The sequence below is a fragment of the Xiphophorus maculatus genome, chromosome 1 (assembly GCF_002775205.1).
Source record: "Xiphophorus maculatus strain JP 163 A chromosome 1, X_maculatus-5.0-male, whole genome shotgun sequence".
In the NCBI taxonomy this organism is placed as follows: domain Eukaryota; kingdom Metazoa; phylum Chordata; class Actinopteri; order Cyprinodontiformes; family Poeciliidae; genus Xiphophorus; species Xiphophorus maculatus.
The window spans coordinates 25,662,991-25,684,005 of NC_036443.1; the positions used below are offsets into that span (position 1 = coordinate 25,662,991).

The 21,015-nt window shown below is 35.9% G+C and overlaps 2 protein-coding genes across 2 annotated transcripts; both read right to left on the bottom strand.

The window, feature by feature from the left end:
- Positions 1 to 4,255: 4,255 nt before the first annotated feature.
- LOC102220148 (matrix metalloproteinase-19-like) lies at positions 4,256 to 11,901 on the bottom strand. Its single transcript, XM_005798951.2, has 9 exons — positions 11,660 to 11,901; positions 9,447 to 9,535; positions 9,232 to 9,362; positions 8,941 to 9,153; positions 7,970 to 8,215; positions 7,505 to 7,606; positions 6,542 to 6,706; positions 6,322 to 6,449; positions 4,256 to 4,852 (listed from the first exon to the last, which is right to left on the bottom strand). Exons 1-9 carry the CDS (start codon positions 11,774 to 11,776, stop codon positions 4,613 to 4,615), a joined length of 1,431 nt encoding a protein of 476 aa, XP_005799008.2. The 5' UTR covers positions 11,777 to 11,901; the 3' UTR covers positions 4,256 to 4,612.
- A 4,351-nt stretch (positions 11,902 to 16,252) lies between these two features.
- On the bottom strand, positions 16,253 to 20,579 carry pym1 (PYM homolog 1, exon junction complex associated factor). Its single transcript, XM_005798903.2, has 3 exons — positions 20,315 to 20,579; positions 19,072 to 19,165; positions 16,253 to 17,842 (listed from the first exon to the last, which is right to left on the bottom strand). The coding sequence occupies exons 1-3, from the start codon at positions 20,343 to 20,345 to the stop codon at positions 17,326 to 17,328; spliced, it is 642 nt and encodes a 213-aa protein (XP_005798960.1). The 5' UTR covers positions 20,346 to 20,579; the 3' UTR covers positions 16,253 to 17,325.
- Between the last annotated feature and the right edge of the window lie 436 nt (positions 20,580 to 21,015).

Here is a 21,015-nt window from a genome sequence, read left to right on the forward strand (position 1 = left end):
CAAAATAACCATTAAGCCTAAAACCATGTTACTGCAACAGGCTGAATGTTCTGCTCTTTGTGTGGGAAATATTTCAGTGTTTTTTTTAGGGGCGTTGTTGTCAGTTGCTATGGCAACGAGTCTGCGTGTAGCCTGGCCAACGCAGAGAGCGAGAAAGACGTGGTTATGAGTGTCTGTGGTTTTTTGTTTCTTTTTTATTTGGGGAGAAAGGGATTCCAAAAAGAAAAAAAAATTATACATTGGATGTAGATTTTGTATGGACATACATTCTGAATAAATATATATTACAGGTCCTGAGTGTACTGCTGTAACAGTGATGATGCAATCTAAAGGACAAACAGACAGGAGTCAGCAGTGGAACGTAGCGCTGCCTTTAGCATCCAGATTGCTTTTTTTTTTAATTATTATTATTATTTGTTAACACACAAAACCTTTGTATTATAACACAGTAAATCCTTTTACATTGCCACTGGTCTACCTTCATGACAGGCAAAAGTCAACCCCACACTGATGAAGACAACCGCGGCACATACACCAAACAGGACAAACCAACTGCCGCAAAGCTTCACTGTAATTTTACTGTATTCCTTTTTTAACAACAAAAAAAACTTATAAACATAAACAAATAAAACTTCTCAAACACCAACACGTTAAAATATAACGGTCCTACAAGAAGACGTAATATTTCAACGGCCCCACATGAAGACGTTAAAACATAACGGTCCTCAGAGCGAGCCGGCACATTACCGGCAACTACCCCCGTCCGACAATACTGACAAAACGGTGCATAGAAACCGCGACTCAGTGATACATCACGTCAATCAATATATACACATCTTACAAAGTTGCCTTGGTGGGTTTTTACCACTGTATACTGACCTAAAGGACTAGTGATGTTACGTGATGTGCCGAGGCTTCGAGGCGTGTGTCGAGTAACGGAGGGGGCGTTGCCGTAAAGCGCGTATCGAGGCTTGCTTCGTTTAGGGGAGGAGCCGAAAACGATGACGTCCGAAGCCTCGCTGCCCGGCTGTACCACGTGACTGCTTCGGGAAGTGGCTCAGATATTGGCACGGGGTTTGACAGCTTTAGAAACCCCACAGGATCCATTCAAAATGTGGGCTGTTGTAGGCGAGTTGCGGTCAGTTGAGAGAGTGGATAGAGTTTTGAGAGTTTGGATAGCAGAGTTTGGATAGTGGTTATTTAGTTTGAGACAGTTAGTTTGGTGTTTGGAGAGTTTAGGACAGAGATAGAAAGGAGATTTAGGAGCGTGAGGACAGGATAGGAGTAGGATGGAGCCGGCGAGAAAGAGGAGGATTTCCCCTATGTGGGAACATTTCGATTTGATAAGCCCTAACAAGGTAAGGTGAACTGAACATTTGCAGAGGCATTAGGTTTGCTTATGAGGAACTGTATTTTTCACAGTTTCTTATGTTCTGTAAAGGTGAGGTGTTTATTGTGCTCCAAGGAGTTGGGGTACAATAATAACACCTCATCCATGTAGTGTCAAAAAAGAGAAATCGTTTGAAACCAAAAACTGTGGAGAAATCGTTGTTTCTTAATAAAAATGCATGAAATCATCCAAGCTACACAAGCATTAGCCTATTCACCACCCCCTCCCTAGTTCCACAAGCACTTTCACTGTCCTCTGCCTGATTAAGCCCAGGCCATTTTTCTAGTCACAGAAAAACTTTATTACACAACATGCCATATCACATAACACTACTATTTTGGGAATAATTACACACAGAGGATACATTCAAACAATATTTTATTATATACATATGTGTATACATAATTTATGTAGACAAATGATTTCGTCCTACACCTTTTGTGACGTCATTCCCAAGAGCCATAATAGACAAAAATTCAATGCATCACACGTGTTAAGATACAGCTGGCTGTGATTATACACCTGGCCAGTAGGTGGTTTCGTGTGCACATGAAGCCTCAAGAAATGAACCCTTTCTCGAACCAGTTGGCTCAAGTGGTTCAATGCCTCATGAGGCTTCATCTCACCATCACTATAAAGGACAAACAGACAGGAGTCAGCAGTGGAACGTAGCGCTGCCTTTAGCATCCAGATTGCTTTTTAGGGCAGACCGGAAGTCCATCCCAAAACAAACCTGGTAGCAACGCCCCCCAAACAAAGGTTCCGCTTCGCCACTACCACTCCCGTCCCCACCTCAGGAACGCAGTGCTAATGTAAACAAATAAACTTGCCTAACTGTAAACAAAATGAAATTTGTTAATTTATTATTTTTCTTTTAGAAAATAGAATAAATTTTATCTGAAACTATTTCAAATTGAATAAAAAAAACTAAATACTGTGGTGACATTTTTTTTTAGGTGCACCACATATATATATACGAAAAAAAGGTTTATTAGAATAGATAAAAATCCATCCATCCATCCATGGAAGAGAAAGAAAGAAGACTTGTTTTAGATATAGTTGCTGTTTTCTCAACAACAAAAACTGAGCGATTTGTATTTGCAAGATGCACAAAATACAGTATCTGTCATAGTGACAGAATTATGAAGACATTTAGTTTCTCTCCCGTGTAAACCGAATAAATTTCCAAGTCACTTTCTGAAATGCACTAGAAAATCTTTATTAAATCTAAGAGTTATTGTTATGGTTCCTATCTTGACCAGCATACGTTTTTAAATATTTTTAGATTGTTCTTGCAACTAAGATTGTGTTTGGTAGATTTTATGTTGCCTTTTTCACTTTAAACAACAGTAAACTCAAATATTTGTCATTTTAAAATTATTCTAACGTCATCAGGATTCACCTGAGGTGGATGATCTCTCCACTGATCCAATCCGCCTTGATTAGACCAACATGCTAATCCTTCCACGGATTGTTTGCTTGAGAGGTAAACTTTCTAACAACTAATCCAAATCCTGTAAAGGTTCTGCATCATCCACCACGCAGGTGGATTCACCTTGTCTGAACCACTGACACAGGTGAAGTAAGGCAGACTGCTCAGTAATCTAAAGTTGAAAACAGATACCTGAATATTTTTTTATTCTCTTTGTTAAATACGAAAATATTGAATTTTTTTTTAGTCGCTGTTTGCTTGCTTCAAATTCTGAAGGTTATTTACATTTCTTTAATGTTTGGTTAACTTGTATTTTAAACTGTATGAATAGCTTTGCTAGCTCTGCTAACAGATTTTCCCAGGGACTAAAAATCAGGTTTTTGTGATGCTGCTCCAAAATCTTCATTTGTTGTCCTTATGCTACCTTGTAATTATTAATCTATTTGTTTGCTTGGATACATTGTCCTATTTGAAGACCCATTTATGCACAAGTTTCAACTCCTGACCAATTCCTCATCATAATGCTGCCACGGTTTTCATTGTTTTTCTACCAAGTAGTAGCAATGACAAAAGCATTTAACAGATTGTAATGAATTTCAGTTATTGATGTTTTCTCCACTGTTCCATGAGAGTGTCAGTAAATATCAGTGAATTCAAAAATAGGATTAAATGCAGATACTGTGGGCAGTTTAAGGAGATAAATTACACTTTTTTTAAATGGCTGGCATCTTGAAGAAGCCCATTTCAAATGGGAATGTTTTTCAAGAACAATATTTGTGTTTGAAAGTGATTAAAATTTAAAAAATGAGGAATAAATAGGGTTTTTTTAATCATAATTTTATTGTTGTCTCAATAGTACCACAAACTATTGCCATAAAATTCTGAGTTCATGTGGCTTCCTGTTTGCTGAGTTGCCTTTCAGCTCATGTTGGCACAGGACTTTCTTTAATGTTGATAATGACAATCAATTCTTATACTGTTTATACTTGCATGTATAAATTATTCCTCAAAAATAATAAGGCAAACTTCTTCTAGGCTGATTTCTTTAGATTTTCCTATGATGTTACACGAGGAATCGATGTGTTTGAGGTGTTCACATCCTCAAATGAGCCTTCATTTAATTCAAACATTTCAAATGAACCTATCAGAATCTTCCAAAGCTATGACATCATCATTTGGGCTTTCTTATATTGTTTAAAGAGGTAATCTTAATGTATATAAATCTGATTTTAAAGAAAGCACGATTTTAAAAACTCTTAATGTCTCTTAATTTGGCATTTAGCAAATAGATGTAATTTAATGATCCTAAATGACCTAAAACACGAAATGTTAAGTCTTGACTGATCTCCGACAGTCAGGGAAAATAATGTTATTTGTCTCTTCACACAGTTTATGAACATTTCAACAGTATATTTTCAGCTTATTTTAATCAATTTGACAAGGCAGGTAAGATTTTATTTGCCAACACAACTTATTTCATAAAATCTACATAAATCACAGAATAAATATAAAAACAAGAATACAGTAAAATACACTAGGGAGACACTGTTTCATTCACTGACTACAATACTGACTAAACGAGAAAAATAAAAAAAATATGACTATAAATATCTGTCATGTGCTATTCTAACTTTTATTGCAGTGTCCTCTATTTGTCTGTGAACTGTTTATAGTAACAATATATTTTTTGAATCTCCAAGAAATGCAAGAATCTGAGTCAAATCTTCCCTCTGCTGTTGAAACATTGTGCAGATTATGCCTGTGTTGAACGCCTGGCGGCCTCTAGTGGCTCAGTCGTCGCATTGCATCCATTTAGATGCCGTGTCCTGAGGATACTTCTTCTCCACTATTTGACTCTTTTGGTTCACACGCCAGTGCTGGCTGCCTTTAAACATGTACACATAGCCGTCTGTCCACGTCACGGCAGCATCCGTGTTGCTGGGTACCCCATTAAAGAGATTCCCGATCGGTCTGGGGTACGAACGGAGGTCCGTGGGGCCAAACTCATCCCACGGCCAGTATCCAGAGCCCTAAAATGGAGAGAAACGTAATTATTTGACGCAAAAGAGAATAAATTGATGGAAAGGCGGTTTCTGTTTGGGGCTGAAACGATTAATCGGATTAATAGTGATGAATGGATTATTTAACTGATTGTCAATTAATTTAGTATTGATCGGCTAACTGAAATCTACATGTAACCTGGTTGTATTTCTCTTTTGTTATAATTACACAAAATGTCTTTTTTTGGGGTTATTTGTATTGTTCCTTACCTGACTGAAACACAAAGAAAACTTTGTCATTGTTTTAACTGTGTTACTTTAAGATCGGAAGCCCCTCCTTTTTATTTCTTCTTCTGTGGTATTGTCTTTAAATTGTTGGACCCCCTTGGGCCCTCCTCTTTGTCATGTTGTCCTGCTGAAGAGTGTGTGCTGTTTATTTTTCATTTAAATACATCCAGTTTATTTATAGATCTATTAAGTTCATTTTTGTTATGTACTTTTGTTTTGTTCAGGACTTTGAGTGGGCAGCCTATAACACGGTTGTTTTCTGTATGATGTTCTCGTCAGAATAAATCAAGAAACCATCCTTTGTAAAGACAAACCGTGTCATGGCCTGATTACTCAATAAAAGCAGCACAACGCAGAAAGGATACGGTTACATGCAAATTGACTCCAAAAGAGTCAATTTGCTGAAAGAACAACACCGGCAAGTGCAATTAGGCCAAAACTGTAAAAATAAATAAAATATTTTTTTATTAAAAAGTACTAACTGAGCAAAGAGACATTTTAGCAGTTTGCTCTTTATGTGGCCCAAAATGATAATGAATTTGACACCACTGTTATTGAGAACAGGACTGAAGCGATTAACCGGATTAGTTGTGATTGAAATAATCAACTAATTTAGTAATCAACCACAAACTGGAGCATACAGACACAAAAAGGCCATTTGCTAAAAGACCAACCTTCTTAGACGAGTAAACAAGCCGAAAAATATACAAAAAATAAATACATTTTGCATTTAATATTAAAAAATATACATGCTTGTAAATATGTTCTGCCCAGAACTAGTCAAGTGGCAGAGTTTTGATTTCACCTTGGTACAAATTATGTAAAGCACATTTTGCTATCCAGTTATAAATTAGTAAATCTAAAAATTATCAACAGATCAGCTCTATATTGGTGTGAAGTCAACCAGAAAGGGCTGCACTTTTCTCATGTTGATTGTAAAAGGTTTTTGATAGCTGCAGATCTATCCTTTGCTCCAAATGATGAAGCGTTCACTAAACAAATGGTGTTATTGTATTTTAGGTGATAAAATGTTTATTTTATCATGTAAAAATAATTGAATTATTTGTTTACTTGCATCTTTTAATGTATTTCTGGTATTATGTGGCTGAATGAAAAATGTGCAGAATGTGCCAGTGATTTTATCCGATTAATAGTCACAATAATCAATAGAATAATTGATTATTAGTTGCAGCCCTACTTCTGTTTCTTACTTTCAAAAAGATCAGCTTCTTGTTCTTGGGGAAGTAAAGAGCTGAGTCGATATTTCCAGGAATGTTGGTCAAACGTTTGGGGAATCCTCTATCGAGTTTGAAGCCAGTATACCTCCACACTTTGTCTCCTGAAAAGCAGAAAAACATGTAAAAAAAAAAAAAACACTGAGAGTTTCTTTATTACCAGTAAAATTTGGCCAGTAAAAATAACTGGATCCACCTTTCAGGAAGTAAGATTTGCCAGTCCGCTGAGAATAAACAGCTGCATCGATGCTTCCTGGCAGCTCCTTCCACAGAGCAGAAATCACAGTGGGAGTGTTGTAGCCAGAGCTGGACACCGTCCACACATACTGTCCACTGAACACATATGTCTTACTCGGAGGAACTGAGGAGAAAACAGGAGAAACATTACGTACTTCCTCTTGAAGAAGCAAAGTACGACAACGAATTACGGCCATTGTAGATACAAAAAAAGGAAGAGTAAATGTCCCCCAAAGAACTGAGATTAAACTCAGAAATTTTCTAGAAAAAATTAGAAATTTCTGAGTTTGAAAAGTTTAACATTTCCTTAAAAAAAAAAAAAAGCCCTCCAAAATTCTGAAATGTATTTCATAAATTTTATTGAAATTTCTGAGTTTGAAAAGTCTCAAATTTGTGAGAAAAAAACTCTGAATCTCCTGGGACTAATCCGGGAGATCTCCAAGTTTATTTTTCGCAAATTTTTTACTTTACAAACTCAGAAATTTTCTTCCAGAAAGTTACTGAGATTAATCTCAGAATTTCAGTTTTTTTCTTGCAAATTTCAGACTTTTCAAATTCAGAAAATTTCATGTTTCCCAAGAAAATTTCTGAGTTAATCTCGGAATTTCTAAGCTTTTTCTTGCAAACGTCACGTTTTCCAAACTGATAAATCTCCACGTTTTTTTGTAGAAAATTTCGGAGATTAATTCCAGAATTTCTGAGATTTTAAACTTTTCGAATTCAGAAATTTCCTTGGTTTTCTAGAAAATTTCTGTGATTAATTCCAGATTTTTATTTATTTATTTATTTTTTTTAGCTTTTTCTTGTACATTTTCGGCTTTTCAAACTCTCAAAACTATAATTTTTGATGAAATGATAGCAAAGACAGTAATGTTTTACTTAAGCAAAATATAGAGCTAACTGAGCACCAGAGTCTCTGTACCTAACATAACTGCGTCCAGTTTGGCCTTGCACGGATCTGGGGCAGCGCCTCGTGGCACTGGCTGGTGAGGAATCACAGATGGGGGGCTGTTCTCTGGTTTTCCTGAAAAACAGAAACAGCTGCATGTTATGTGAACTGCTGTTTAAAGAGGAAAGTCATATTTTAGAGGTAAGTAAACTATAAATCTAAATATATTTTTATCACCTTTATTGTTGATGTTTTAAAGCTAAAAGATAATTTTAAAAACAAGAAGTGAGTATCATGTATGACGTCTATAAATTGAGCAGGTTTTAAGATCATACCAACACAAAGGGAATTAATAAAAAGAAAGTATAACTAATAGCGATGGCCTTTTGGGAAGCATTAACTGCAATTTCAGTAAAGAAGTCTATTTGGATATGTAGTCAGATATTTCCGAGTTTGATAAAGACAGTTAATTTCTCTTTCGTCAGATTCAATCATTACCGTACAAAGCTTGGATCCCTTTTATATCATCCGGATGCAGCTTAAAGTCAGCGCGGTATCCGACATAAATGGGTCCCATTAGTGCGCTGTAGTACTGCGAGTGGCCCAGGCCGAGAGCGTGACCGATCTCATGAGCCGCCACAATCCTCAGGTTGGAGCCGGAGCTCTTCCCCTCTGTCCACAGTTCATCTTCGTCAAAGTGCACGATGCCTGACTCGGGAGCATCAGCGTGCGCTAAAACATGACCTGTGGACGAAGAAAGAATGTCATCTAACTCTTTTTCAAATGTCACCTTAAAGGGGACCTGTTATGCAAAACATTTTGCAGATAATTGTACTTCCATTTGTGTCTCGACTGCCTCTAAAAAACACCCAGCTGTTTTTTGGCAAATAATTAATGTCTTTTGGTGTCTGGAAAATTAGCCTTTTCAAAAACCTCTCAAATGTTAAGTCATATTTGATGGGCACTGCACTGTTACCTAGCAACCCCAGCAGAGCCCAGCTTGTTATCTAGCAATCCGAGTGGAGCTGAGTGTTTGGTCAACTGGTTTTACCACTGTATGCACACTACAATGGCTGCTGGAAAACACAAGTGTTTCGTTGTTGACTTACCATTTGCAGGAGGCTCTACTAATGCTTTTCAAAGATGTACTGTTGTATAATTGCCCATTTGTTAGCAGCCATTTTCAAGTGCAGGCATGAATGTTGAGTTAGGGGGCGTGGCCAGCAGCAACTTATTTTGATTTAAAGTGACAAGACGCCCTAAAACAACTCATTCTGAAAGGAGCTCAAAATAGACTGAACTGAGCAGAGTAAAACCTCATTATCTAAAAATGATTTTGTGCAAAAGAAAATATGTAAAGAACATGTTTTGTGTAGCCCATAGACCCATCCTAATCTGTCCAAGGAAGCATAATAGGTCAACAGCAGAAATGTCTACAAACTTGTGAGGTGATCTAATTTTTCTCCCACCTCGTCCATCAAAGGGTACGGGGCACGACTTGTCTTTTGTGTGAAAGGAGATTTTTATATCTGCCCTTCCTTGATGCAGCTCCCTGAACTTTAAAGACGAGACGTCGCTCCAGTACTTGAATGCGGTCTGGATGGCCTGCCGGGTCTTTGCTGCGCCGAGGTCAGGGGTGTAGTTGTAAATGCGATACGTCAGCATCTTCTTCCGCCAGTAACCTGTTCAATAACAACTGTAGTTAATGCTTACACACTTCACCGGTCTGTGAATGTGTTTCACAAAGGAAAGATACCCACCCATGATTCGATATTTGAGAGAATTGTTTGTGAAAGAGTCTTCCAGACCGCAGCGGGGTTGCCTCATCATTTCCAGTGTGGATGAATCCAGGTTTCCAGATTCTTGAAGGTTGGATACTTTCTGAAAGATTCTGACATGAACATTAAACTTAACTCTCATTGATTCAAATGAATAACTAATAATAAATGAGGATGTGAACCTCATTTAGCGTCACCTGAGGGCCTCCTCTATTTTTTCAGGTGGAGGGTTGAGTTGTGTGTTGTCCAATGGGATGTGCAGGTAGCCATACTTCCTTAAATATGCCTAAAAGAAAAAGCAATCAGTTTAACAGCTGGACGCCAAATCAATTTATTGAACCCCCGAGGGAAAGGTTACTGCCACGTTACGATCACAATCTTCACTGTATTTGATTGTGTATGTGATTCCAGTGATGTAAATGATGCAAAGACTGGCAAGTAACAAAACTGAACCACGTTTTTTCTGAAATTACAGCCATAAATCTGGAATGAGGAAATTCCTGCTTGTTTTTGTTTACAAAATCACAAAAAAGCTTAGTGAAATAGATAAGATTCATGAACAGCAACGTTCAATTTAACTATCATGACTAAACCGGTTTAAACTGGTCTTTTTTAGTGCAGTTTTATTGTTGCATTACTGCCCTCTTATGGCCAAGAGTGGTATCGGTGTGTTAATTCACTCAACTAAATTTTGTTCACACAAAACTAAATTATTTCGTATGTTATCTTTACTAGAATTGATTAATTTAACACAAGAAACACATTTTATGTGTTAACTTGAAATTAAATACTTGTATTTCATTTCAATATTCATTTAATATGAATATTAATTCCCTGCTTCACATGTCTGAGGGCAAATTTGCAATTGGATTTTAGTCCAGTTAAACCCAATTGATGAAGTCATGCTAACACTGCGAAAACACAAAACCTTGTCAAGTATTTTTGGTCTAGTTTCTAGTTCAAATATCTTAGTACACTTGAAACAAACAAAAAAAATTCTAAATGTTATGAGCAACATAATCTGCCAGTGGAACTAGTATTTTTAAATATTTAAAATAGTATCCTTAAAATCCATGTTAAGGAATTACTCATTTAAAACAAGTTTCTATGTTGCTGAAAAAATATTGTAAGTTAGTTTTGCCATATTTCAAATTGGTAAAATCATCAGAAAACATGGGACAAATGTTCACTGTTATGCTGGGGATACTAAAGACATAAAAGTCAAAACAGAAACTGATTAGTCAATCTCTTGATCTGGATAGTTTTGCATTGGCCTCCAAGAATAAAGTAAAGAACCTCTGTGTTATTTTTGACCAGATTATGTAATTGAAGTCCCATATTAAACAAGTTTCCATCATTTCCTATTTTAATCTCTGGAATATTGCCTAAATTAGAAATATCTTGTCAAGGAGTGCCGCTGAAAAACTGGTTCATGCATTTGCTACTTCAAACCTGAAGTTTTCTTTACTATCAGGAAGTCCATAAAATGGAGTTAAAGCTTCAGCTGATCCAAAATGCTGCAGCAGGAGTTGAAAAAGAGAGTTCTCCTATTTCAGCTTCCCTTCATTGGCTCCTTGTTAAATCCAGAATATAATTTAAGGTTCTCCTTCTCACCTATAAAGCTCTTAATAATCAAACTCCAGCGTACATCAAAGACATGATTGGTGAATACTTTCATAACAGAGAACTTCACTACTTCTAGAAACTCTAGAAGTTGAATGTAAGGCAGATATTTTAGTTATCAATATGAAATTATCAAAATCAAATTACACAGTAGCAAACCTTGGGATATTGCTGAGATAATGACTCAATGGGATCTGCTGTGTTTCCTTAGATAGAAAAAAAATTTTAAATATCTTTTTAAAATAATGAACTTATCTTATGATAGATGTATTGTTTGATAACTATCAATTGGAATGCATGTAAAGTAATTTTAGTTCAAATTGCCTTGAGATTTATTATGAACTGGTGCTATATAGATAAACTGAAGCACATTGAATTTCCTTTGCCTGCCAGAGAATGGCAGATTGAAAAACCCTCTATGAGATGTTCAAAACTCAGGATATTACTATATAAACTTATTACATTTTAAACTTTTCACAACTTTATTTTTGATCTGTTTCCATTTGGATCTAAAACACAAGCATTATGGAAAAAAATCCAATTCATGTTGAATTTCTGTCATTACAATGACAAAATGGTTACAACTTCAAGGGGTATGAATACTGTGTAATACACAGAATATACTCTACAAACTTTAAAAAAAACTTATTTATCCAATTAATGATGACAATAAAAATCTAATAAACATTTAAATAATTGAGCGTTAAGCTGAGTTTTCATTAATAGCTATTATATTCCCTCTATCTGCAGTAAAACTCCAGCAGCACCCCGTTTTGTTTGTTCTTACCACTGCTTCGGTGAGGTCCTTGCTGCTCAGAGCAATAGATGAAGCTGTTGTCAGCAAAACAAGAAGCACCATTAGCTCCAGTCTGCAGAACATTTTCCACTTTGGATCCTTTCCCATCACAGATGAAAAGAAAAACCGGCTAGAATAAAGTATGTTGATTTTTTTTTAAAAAAACTTAATGCATGTATTAATGCTCTATCTTCCTAGCTGTAGCCACAGTCATCCTCTGTAAATTAGCCCTTTTTACATCTGTGCTGAGGCTGGTTAGTTTGGGCACTCGTTTTTATAGCGAGTATTTGCTCCAGACATGCCTCCTAACCACACAATAAAACCTTGACAAGGAATGTGAAGTGTGGAGTATAGAAAAAAAAGGCATGCTAATTTCAGGCACAAACTGCATGATCAAGTCTTTGCACACCATCATTTTGAGCCCCTTGAAGTGTGCAAAAATAACTCAGGCATGTTGTTTGCTTCAAAAGAAGCAAATTTTGGGATTAGAGCTGTTGAGAAAAGGGGGCTAGCTTCCTGTCAGTAATGAAAGGTGCTGACTGTGTACAGATAAACATTTAAGTATAAAACAAGACATGTTAGCTTGAATCAATGTGAACGTGTGGGAACGAGGAATTGTTTCATATTTGCATGTCTTGCAGCTTCTCCAGCAGAATCTGAGTCTATTTTTTTGTTGCTTCATTGTTTCCAGTTTGTGAAAAAACAAGTGACCACATATTCCCCAGAGGGACAAAAGGAACCGCTTGTTATTTCGCTTCTTAATGTAGGATCACATTCAGGAGAAACCAGAGACGCCTCCAAGTAACCATTGCAACAAATCAGTGACAGAGAACGTCTCGTTTTCAGTCTCATTGAGAAACAATGGCTCATAAAAACTGAGTGGAGAGAAAAAGTCACATCTGTAATCTCCAACCATGCTTTTAAAAAAATGGCTAATATTAACGATAACGCATAACTTAGTCATTCTGTGAAAGGTAAAATATTTTTTTCTATTCCCTTAAGCTTGTTTTTCTACTCCATTAGATTAAGCCAAGTTACAGAAGACTAATGAAAGTGTTATTTGATGTACACCACAAAAACACAAAGTCTTACAAAGTATTTATGCTTTGTTTCCAGTGCAAATATCTTAGTACACTTGACATGAGACAAAACTAACTTAAAAGTAACTTTTCAGTAAGATAAACAAGCTGGTTTTAAGGAAACAATTCTTGAATATAGATTAATAAAGTACTACTTTCACTTTTAGATTATTTCACTAAATGTGTTATAAAATGTGTGACATAACCTACAACAATATTAATTCATTATTAACTTAAAACAAGTTCCTATATCTTGCTGAAAAGTTACTTGTTAGTTAGTTTTGTAATATTACAGAGTAATATAATATGTGCACTAGAAACTGTACAAAAAATACTTGTGTTTTTCAGTGTACTTAGAAAACTACAAAAACATGTTGCATGATTGATTACCAACAGCATATGTTAATATATTCTTTAATTTTACAAATCTATGAGGTTTAGTTTATGTCTTATTAGCGGTTATTAATAATCACACTGTTTCAAATTGATTAAAGAAGTTTAATAAATACTCTTCAAAAGTACGACAGGTTTTGTAATCTGTGAACTTTTTTCTTTTTATCTGTTTATTTCAAGCACAACAGAAATATAGTGTGGATCAAAATGAGCAATATGTAACACAGTTATGGAAAATATAACCGAAGCCTCATCTGTAACCAGATACAAGCAGTTGTCCACTAGAAACGATCACCCTTTAGTTTCTCCTGATGTTCGATTGTCTGCAGCTCATATTCTGGTAATGAACTTAATTTTCAATGTATCAAAGTCAAGATGCTTAGAAGGTTATCTACTGCAGGTAAGATACTGACTGCTCTTATTGGAGCTGTCCCTTAAAGTTAACTACAGAAATGGCTGCATTCATATGATGCCTTTCTATTCTTGTTGACCACTCGATGCTTTACAACACAAACCACAACAGCCCCAATGGCACACATATGAATACATCGCTTTTTACTCAATGCACCGTGTACATTTCTGTTCCAATGCTCAGCGACCGCATAAGAAGCAATATCGTGAAGGACAAGATTGGGCCGTTATTTTAATTTTTAATTTCTAAATTGAATTATAATTGCATGCAATAGGATATAAAAACATTGAGTAACCTTTAGCGTTACAGGGATCTCCCTTTTTTTTATCAGGATAAATAAAACATTGGAATAATTTACCAAATACTTCAGGAGGTATAAGCAGACTTTGCATCTGCTACTAGATCTCTCCTGCTGACCTGCAGGATATGAAACAATTTTCTTTTGTTTCACTTTTTTGAGTAAAGTGTTTTGAGTAACAAATTACTCAAAGTGGGCAGAAAGGAAACTAATTACGCCATAAAAAATATGTTAAAATTTTTCACTACCAAAATTCTGACAATTTTCTTGGTTTTAATAAAATTATATGTGTTTAAATTGTAATTGAGCAGATAAAAATGTTTAAAAAATACACAAGAAATTCTATTTAAATTTATTATTATTATTGTTGTTGTTGTTGGTTATTTTGCTGAGCTGACAGGAAAAAAAAACTATTTGCATTCTCATTTTATATCTTTGCTGTTATTTGCACAATCATTTGCACATTCTTTTGTAAATAGGAGTTTGTAAAATCAGGCATATTTTGTAAATTTTTTAAATGATCATGTCGAATAGAAAAAAATAGAAACATTATTCTACTCAGTTGCAAATTTATTTGAAACTTTTTTCAATAACTGCACAGAATTGTTCCTTATGTTGTAACTTTGACCTCACAATACAGTGATTGTTGTTTTTTTTTCTTCATATTTTACCTTTTTGCATGTGATTCCCCCACTGAAAGATAATAAAGGATATATCTACTCTATTCTCAAATGTCAAAAGTTAAATTTGAAGAACTCTCCTCCCAGAGGTTTCCTTTGGAGTCTAAATGTAGACAAAGCAAGCTATTTAAGTTTAAGTTGATTAAAATAGACAATTAAAGGCTTAATTAAAATGTTTGTTTAGGTTAAATTTAATGGAGAATGTGAGCTAAAAAAAAAGTGGCGTTTTATTGAATCTTTTTGAGCAAAATGAGGGCAACGACTGGCTGACCTGACAAGAGCAAAAAATAAAAAAAGTGTTTGGAGAGCAATTCAACAGTGCAATGAAAAGCTCGCAGCCTTCTGGGAATAACTTTTATTGTCTGGATAATGACATGTACATATCAAGGGTTAGTCTGAAAAATATGAAACCAAAGCAGAAATTTCATCTTTAGGAAGAAGCTTGTGCTGAAGGGAAATGCTACATTCTAGCATGAAACCCATTCAGTCTGGTGACGAAGAATTAACTGGTTCAACTTAGTTGTTGCAGCATCGGTGCCAGGAAAGAAAGGTGGAACAATAATTTATGAAACATAACTGCATTTTATGAAAACAAAAACAGAGCTGTGAGCTTAAATTGGTGCAAAAATCATTCAGAAAATCATGTTTTTTGCAATACTTTTCGTAAATAAACTGCAACAACAATATCTGAGAACAGTAGGAGGCAAACAATTAATCGACTTATAGTAGTTCATTAGATTAAAATTAATTCCAATCGATTAGCTAACAACGTTAGCTCAGATCTTCATTTAGTATTTTAGTTTGGCCGCCATCCAGCAGGTGGCGCTGCTGGTCACCCGTAAACGGAGCCGTTGAAACAGAAACAAGTATGGCGGCGGAGCCAAATCAGGACGGAGGAGGAAACGGTCCGAAAAGAGTCCGGCATGGGGCGCAAGATACGTGCATACACCTCTGTTTTGAAATTTAAACACTCGACAAGCTCCCTAAGTTGTTTAAACAGCTGACTCAAGAAACTGTTTAAATATTTGTGGCTTACTTCTTTTGTTAAATTAGCATATTATGAAAAACCTAGTACTTGATCTTACGGAAAAACGGTCGACAGTCTTGATTCAAGAGAAAATTCGTTTTTTTAAGAAAATTGCCCTCATAGATTAAACGTTAGCAGATCGGTAAAATTAATCAATTTTAGATTAACTCATGAATTAATAACTTACCTCCCTAGATAATCTATAAAATTGAGATCCGTCAGGCAAGTTAGTTTTGTACTTGACTTGGAGCATTCACCCCTCCCGTACATGGTAGATAATAATTGTTTTATTGACTTCACAGTCAATTCACTAACTAAAATGGTCCATCATTTAGTCCATATATTGTAATTTTGTGAATAAACGGAATTAGGGATTTAGTCTGTTAATTAAATTGCTAATTAAAGTTTATTAATTAGCTTTTATTGCAATTAAAGCTAATTAAAGTTAACAAAATTAAACACTTGAAAATAGAAAAATTAGTGTCTCAGTTTTTGAACGGCTTCACTGAAATTAATTAAATCTTTGATAACAGAGTAAATGTTTCCAGGCTTTGGTGGTAAAGAATGTCATCTGAAAATTACTATTTCTCATTTTAAAAAAATAATAATTTGCACAAAATATTTGGAGATTGCTTGCTGGATCATTGATCTGCAGTGCCCATGTTAAGAAAGAAAAGAGAACCAAAACTTTTTTCTGTTGAATGTTTTTAATAAGTTTTGACCAACAATTGAGCTCCAAGACAGAAAAATAAAATCTATAAGTCTTTAGCTACACGTGTAATACTCCTCAGTAGGATAGGTTCACTTTTATTCACTTAATTATGGGATTTATTAGCAAAAAGAAAAATACAGCCACACCTTCCTTTCAACATACCCATACAGTTTTCCAGGGTCTCTGTCCTGCTGGCCACAGTAACATCCAGGTTACTTAGAGTCAAACTTACTGAAACAAGAAGACAAATACATAATTTATTTACTGTACTGACTGTGGAGATGTGGCATAAGTGAGACAATGATAAATCATTTCAACATCAAACACTGCAAAAACAGAAACTCCTACCAAGTACTTTTGTCTAGTTTCTAATGCAAATATCTGAAATACGAAAACTAACTTAGAAGTAACTTTTCAGCAAAATATAAGAGCTTGTTTTAAGTCAATATTTCATTAATATTGTTAAAAAGTACTATTTCCACCGGCAGACTATTTTACTTATGGAAAGAATAAGTGAAATAATCTGTTAGTGGAACAAGTGCTTTTTGAAATCAATATTAAAGAATTATTTACCTACAACAAACTCCTATAACTTGTTGAAAATTTACTTTCAAATTTGTTCTGTTTTATTTAAAGTGTTTTAAGAAACTAAACCAAAAAATGTCAGTAAGAGTTTTTTATTTTTGCAGTGTGGCTATTGTTTAAAGCAGAAAGGGGGACGCAAACTAAACCCTCTTTCACAAAGTTTTGTGTTTTTATTTTCTGTGGTTCCAGATGGGATTAAAAATACAAAAATGGAAACAACATAGAAGCACAAAACAAGTCACAATGATCTGTTTAAAAGATAGTTAAAAAGTATATTTTCAGATGGGTCACAAACTAAAACTAAAGAAAACAGGTGTGATGTCTGCCACACAGAAATGCTGTCCTTAGAGCTGCGCTTCCTGCCATCATTTATGATGGATGTCAAATAGGGAAACTGTTTCTGGAAGTTGCAAAGGTCCTTCCCGGTTTGCAATTTGCATGATTAGTCTGACTCTCCCGTTTTTTTCCGGTTCAGGAGTCGCGTTCCAGCTGCTCCAGCTCTTCTCGTAAGGTCTCAGAGCGGCCCAGCTTTTCCAGCTGATCCTTCGTCAGCTGCTTTATTTCCCCCGAGTCCACCTTCTGCTGCAACTCCTCCACCTGCCGCAGCTTCTTTTTCAGGTTTTTGATCTTCTTGGCCTTTTCAGCTCCCGCTGCTGCAGCTGCTGAAGACTCATCTGGTGTTGAAACCGACGTGGTTCCCTGGGTCTTGGTGGCAGATTCGCCTCTCTCTGAGATGGACACGTTCTCCACGGCGCTGCTCACTGCATCCACCTCCGCCTCGCCGTCCTGATCCTGGAGCTGCTGCTGTTTTCGTTTTTCCTTGCGTTTCATGTTGCGTTTCGCCGACTTTGACAGACCGGCCGTCTCGCTGTCCGCACAGCCGGGTATCTTTTGCTGCTGCTGTTTTGGTGGAGCTGCTTCTGATGGGCTCATGCCAGGAGGCAGGTCGGGTTTGCTCTTGAAAAACTTGACGTATTTGTTTTCATACCTGAGAAAAAAAACAAAAAACAATTTATGTAAAGACGGTTGTTTTGACCATCTTTCAGTATGAGCAAATAAGTTAATCCAAACTAGGGCTGACATGACTAATCGGATTGATTATAATGAATCGATTATAAGCCTGGTGGGCCACCAGGCTTTACTTACATCCCCACCAGGCTAAGTGTTGTTTGTTTATTTCTGATTTTTTTAAAAATGTTTGTCTTTTTTAACTTCTTCCAATAACATTGGTGTTTTCAAATTTCTTGTTAAACATTTTTTAACTCAAAAACTATAGTGCACCTACCACAAGGCTTAGCAAGTTTTATGGGGGAAACTGTAATGTCAACTAATTTAGTCATCGATTAATTATTAACTTAAGTATACAGACTTAAACAAGGCCATTTTTTGAAATAGCCAGCCAAAACTGTTAAAAAAAATACACACTTTGCATTTAAAATGAAAATAACCTGTCTGCAAATATGTTTTACCCAGAACTCCTCAAGTAGCATAGCTTTAGCCTCATGTGGTTCAAATGTTGTAAGCACCTATTGCTGACCAATTACTAATAGGTTAATCCAATAAATAATCACCAGATTAATCATATGTTATATTTATATCAAGTCAAGCAGAAAGGGCTGAGATTTTCACATGCTTATGTTAGCTTTAGCTGCAGATTCATCCTTTGCTACAAATGATCAAGAGTGCACTAATGGGAAGCTGTTATTGAATTTTAAGCAATAAAAATGTATTTTCCTATTTAAAAAAATTAATTGAATAAATGTTTATTTGCCTCTTTTAATGCATTTCTAATATTGTATTTAAAAAAGGACAAAGTGGTTAAATGAAAAATCTGTAGAATGTGTCATTTTTTTGTCTTTTAATCCAAACTACTTCGAAAATCATAAACGAGATCAGATCAATCATCAGATTAGATGTCTAGTAACTCTACAAAAAAAACATCTCCTCTAAAAGTTTGGATAAAAGAAGCACAGGGCTAAATGGCATTGTGAAAATATAAAACAGTCAATTCCTTTCATGAGGCCAAACTTACACAAAATTTCAAGGAAAAGCCTGTTGTTTATAGCAGGTCTCTGAGCCGCATCCTGCCTCATTCCTCATTCATAAACTGAGTAATTCTGGAGCTGAGACACTGTCTGGCATCGGCTCACGTGTAAGAAAACCAGCTTATAATTACTGTGTGCGTGTAAAGCAGAGAGAGGGAGGACTTCCACTTACACGGGGACCTCCTCCTGGGGGACATAACCATCCTTCACCCGTCTCGGCTTCCTCCATGTCCCATCGGGTCGCTGAGTTGCAGCTATGTATTTCCCTGAGGGAAAAAAAGGATTTAAAGAAGGCTTTGGTTGGCCCTCTAGTGGTGCTGTAAAAGTATTATCTCATTATTTTTATTGGTCTGTGAAAAAGTATTTGTTCAGATCAAACTCTACTTAATATCCCAAGTAAATGTAGAATAAAATATATACTTAGAACATTTTGTCTTGTTTGAAAGCTTTTGAACCTTTTCCATCATTTTATCCAAAATTTAAAAAAAACTTTGATCTTTTATTAACTTACCCTATGAATTATTATTGTATTTATTAAGGGAAAAGCCTATCCAAACCACTTCTACTTATGAAATCATGTATTAAGTGAGTAAAGGCACTTTTTGGAAAGACCTGTTCTGATTCCTTTCAGACTAGTGCTTAAACCGGATTAAGCGTGATAAATCAATTCTTGAAATAATCCTCTACTAATTTAAAAATCAAGTTATCGCTGAGTATACAGACTCATTTTCAACAACATTTTCAGAGCAGCGATTAAGCCTAAACGGTTTCCATGAACCACTTGTAGTTCACAGTCTGACCACCAGGCGGTACCAAAGTAATTCTAATAGCATCCTTAGAGCCACAATATTAACCAACAAGCTATTCATACACCCTCTTGGCTGTATTCACAATGAAACAGGTATAAAGCTAACAAGCTTCATTAGTCTGTCGTGTTATTAAAAAGAATAAGGGGTTAATAGAATTGAACTTAAATAAAATCTAATAAAGTAAGAAAATATCGTTTCAATTGAAATATAATCCTTCACGATAGCGGGGGGGTTGTACACCGGATGCTAACTTAGGCTAGCAGGCTGCAAAATCGGCTTCCATGTACGTTATAAGCTCATCATTACATAAAGTTTCACTGTGAGTGGGTATATGTATTCCTGGTAAGAGGAGGTTTACTATTCACAGTAATGTTTACATGTGTAAATTACACAGAGCGATAGCAAAAAGCTAACTAGCTCTGCAGATAGCGTGTTAGCTAGCAGGCTAAGCTAACATTAAAACCCAATATGCGAGTTAAATGCATTGATTGAAATCGAAAACTCTGAGCAGTGCAGATAGAAAACACATGTCCACGAGAGACTGTGGGTATGCTCAATGAAACTGATTTCAGTTGAACAAATGTCTACCACATGCAACAGCCTTACCAGATTCATCTGTCACATAGGGGGTTGCCATTTTGATGTAATACGCTTCTCCGCTTTCCTCAGTCGGGCTTTCAGAACCTTTTAATTTATCCTCCAGAACTTCTCTTCACTCGGCTCGATCCCGCGCTGCAGCAGCTCGGCTACCGCTGTTTTAACATTTCCCTGAAAGTTGTTATTTCAGTCGATGTGAGAGCGGTCATGGCAACTGCAACAAACATGTACTAAAAGCTCAGGCGGGCGGTGCAAGGTCACGAACCAAGCGAACCCTATTCTTCGGCTTCGGAAATGACGACGTGGACGGTGTGGTTGCCAGATTTGGACTCTCAAACCCGTTGTTAAGGAAAAAACAACAGTGTTAAAACATATGACAACTTACAAGAGAACTTGCATTTATTAAAGTTAATTCTTTACACATCGGTATAATTATTGGGCTTTTGTGTTGTTGCAAAATTTAGCAACCGAAAATGTTATCGATGAACGTTTTCATAGTAAGTAGCATTATTAAAATCATTCTTACTAGCTTTCAAATAATTTAGATTTTTTTTTTAGATTGTTATGATGCGTAACCGTGGCAACAGCATATTGTTTTTACAGGCTGGGAGCAGCTAATTAGCATATTAAAAGCTCAAATAATACCTGAACGTCAACACCAAATTAGAGAGCAGTTGAAAAGGAAGGTTCATTGATGCAGAGCAGGACCA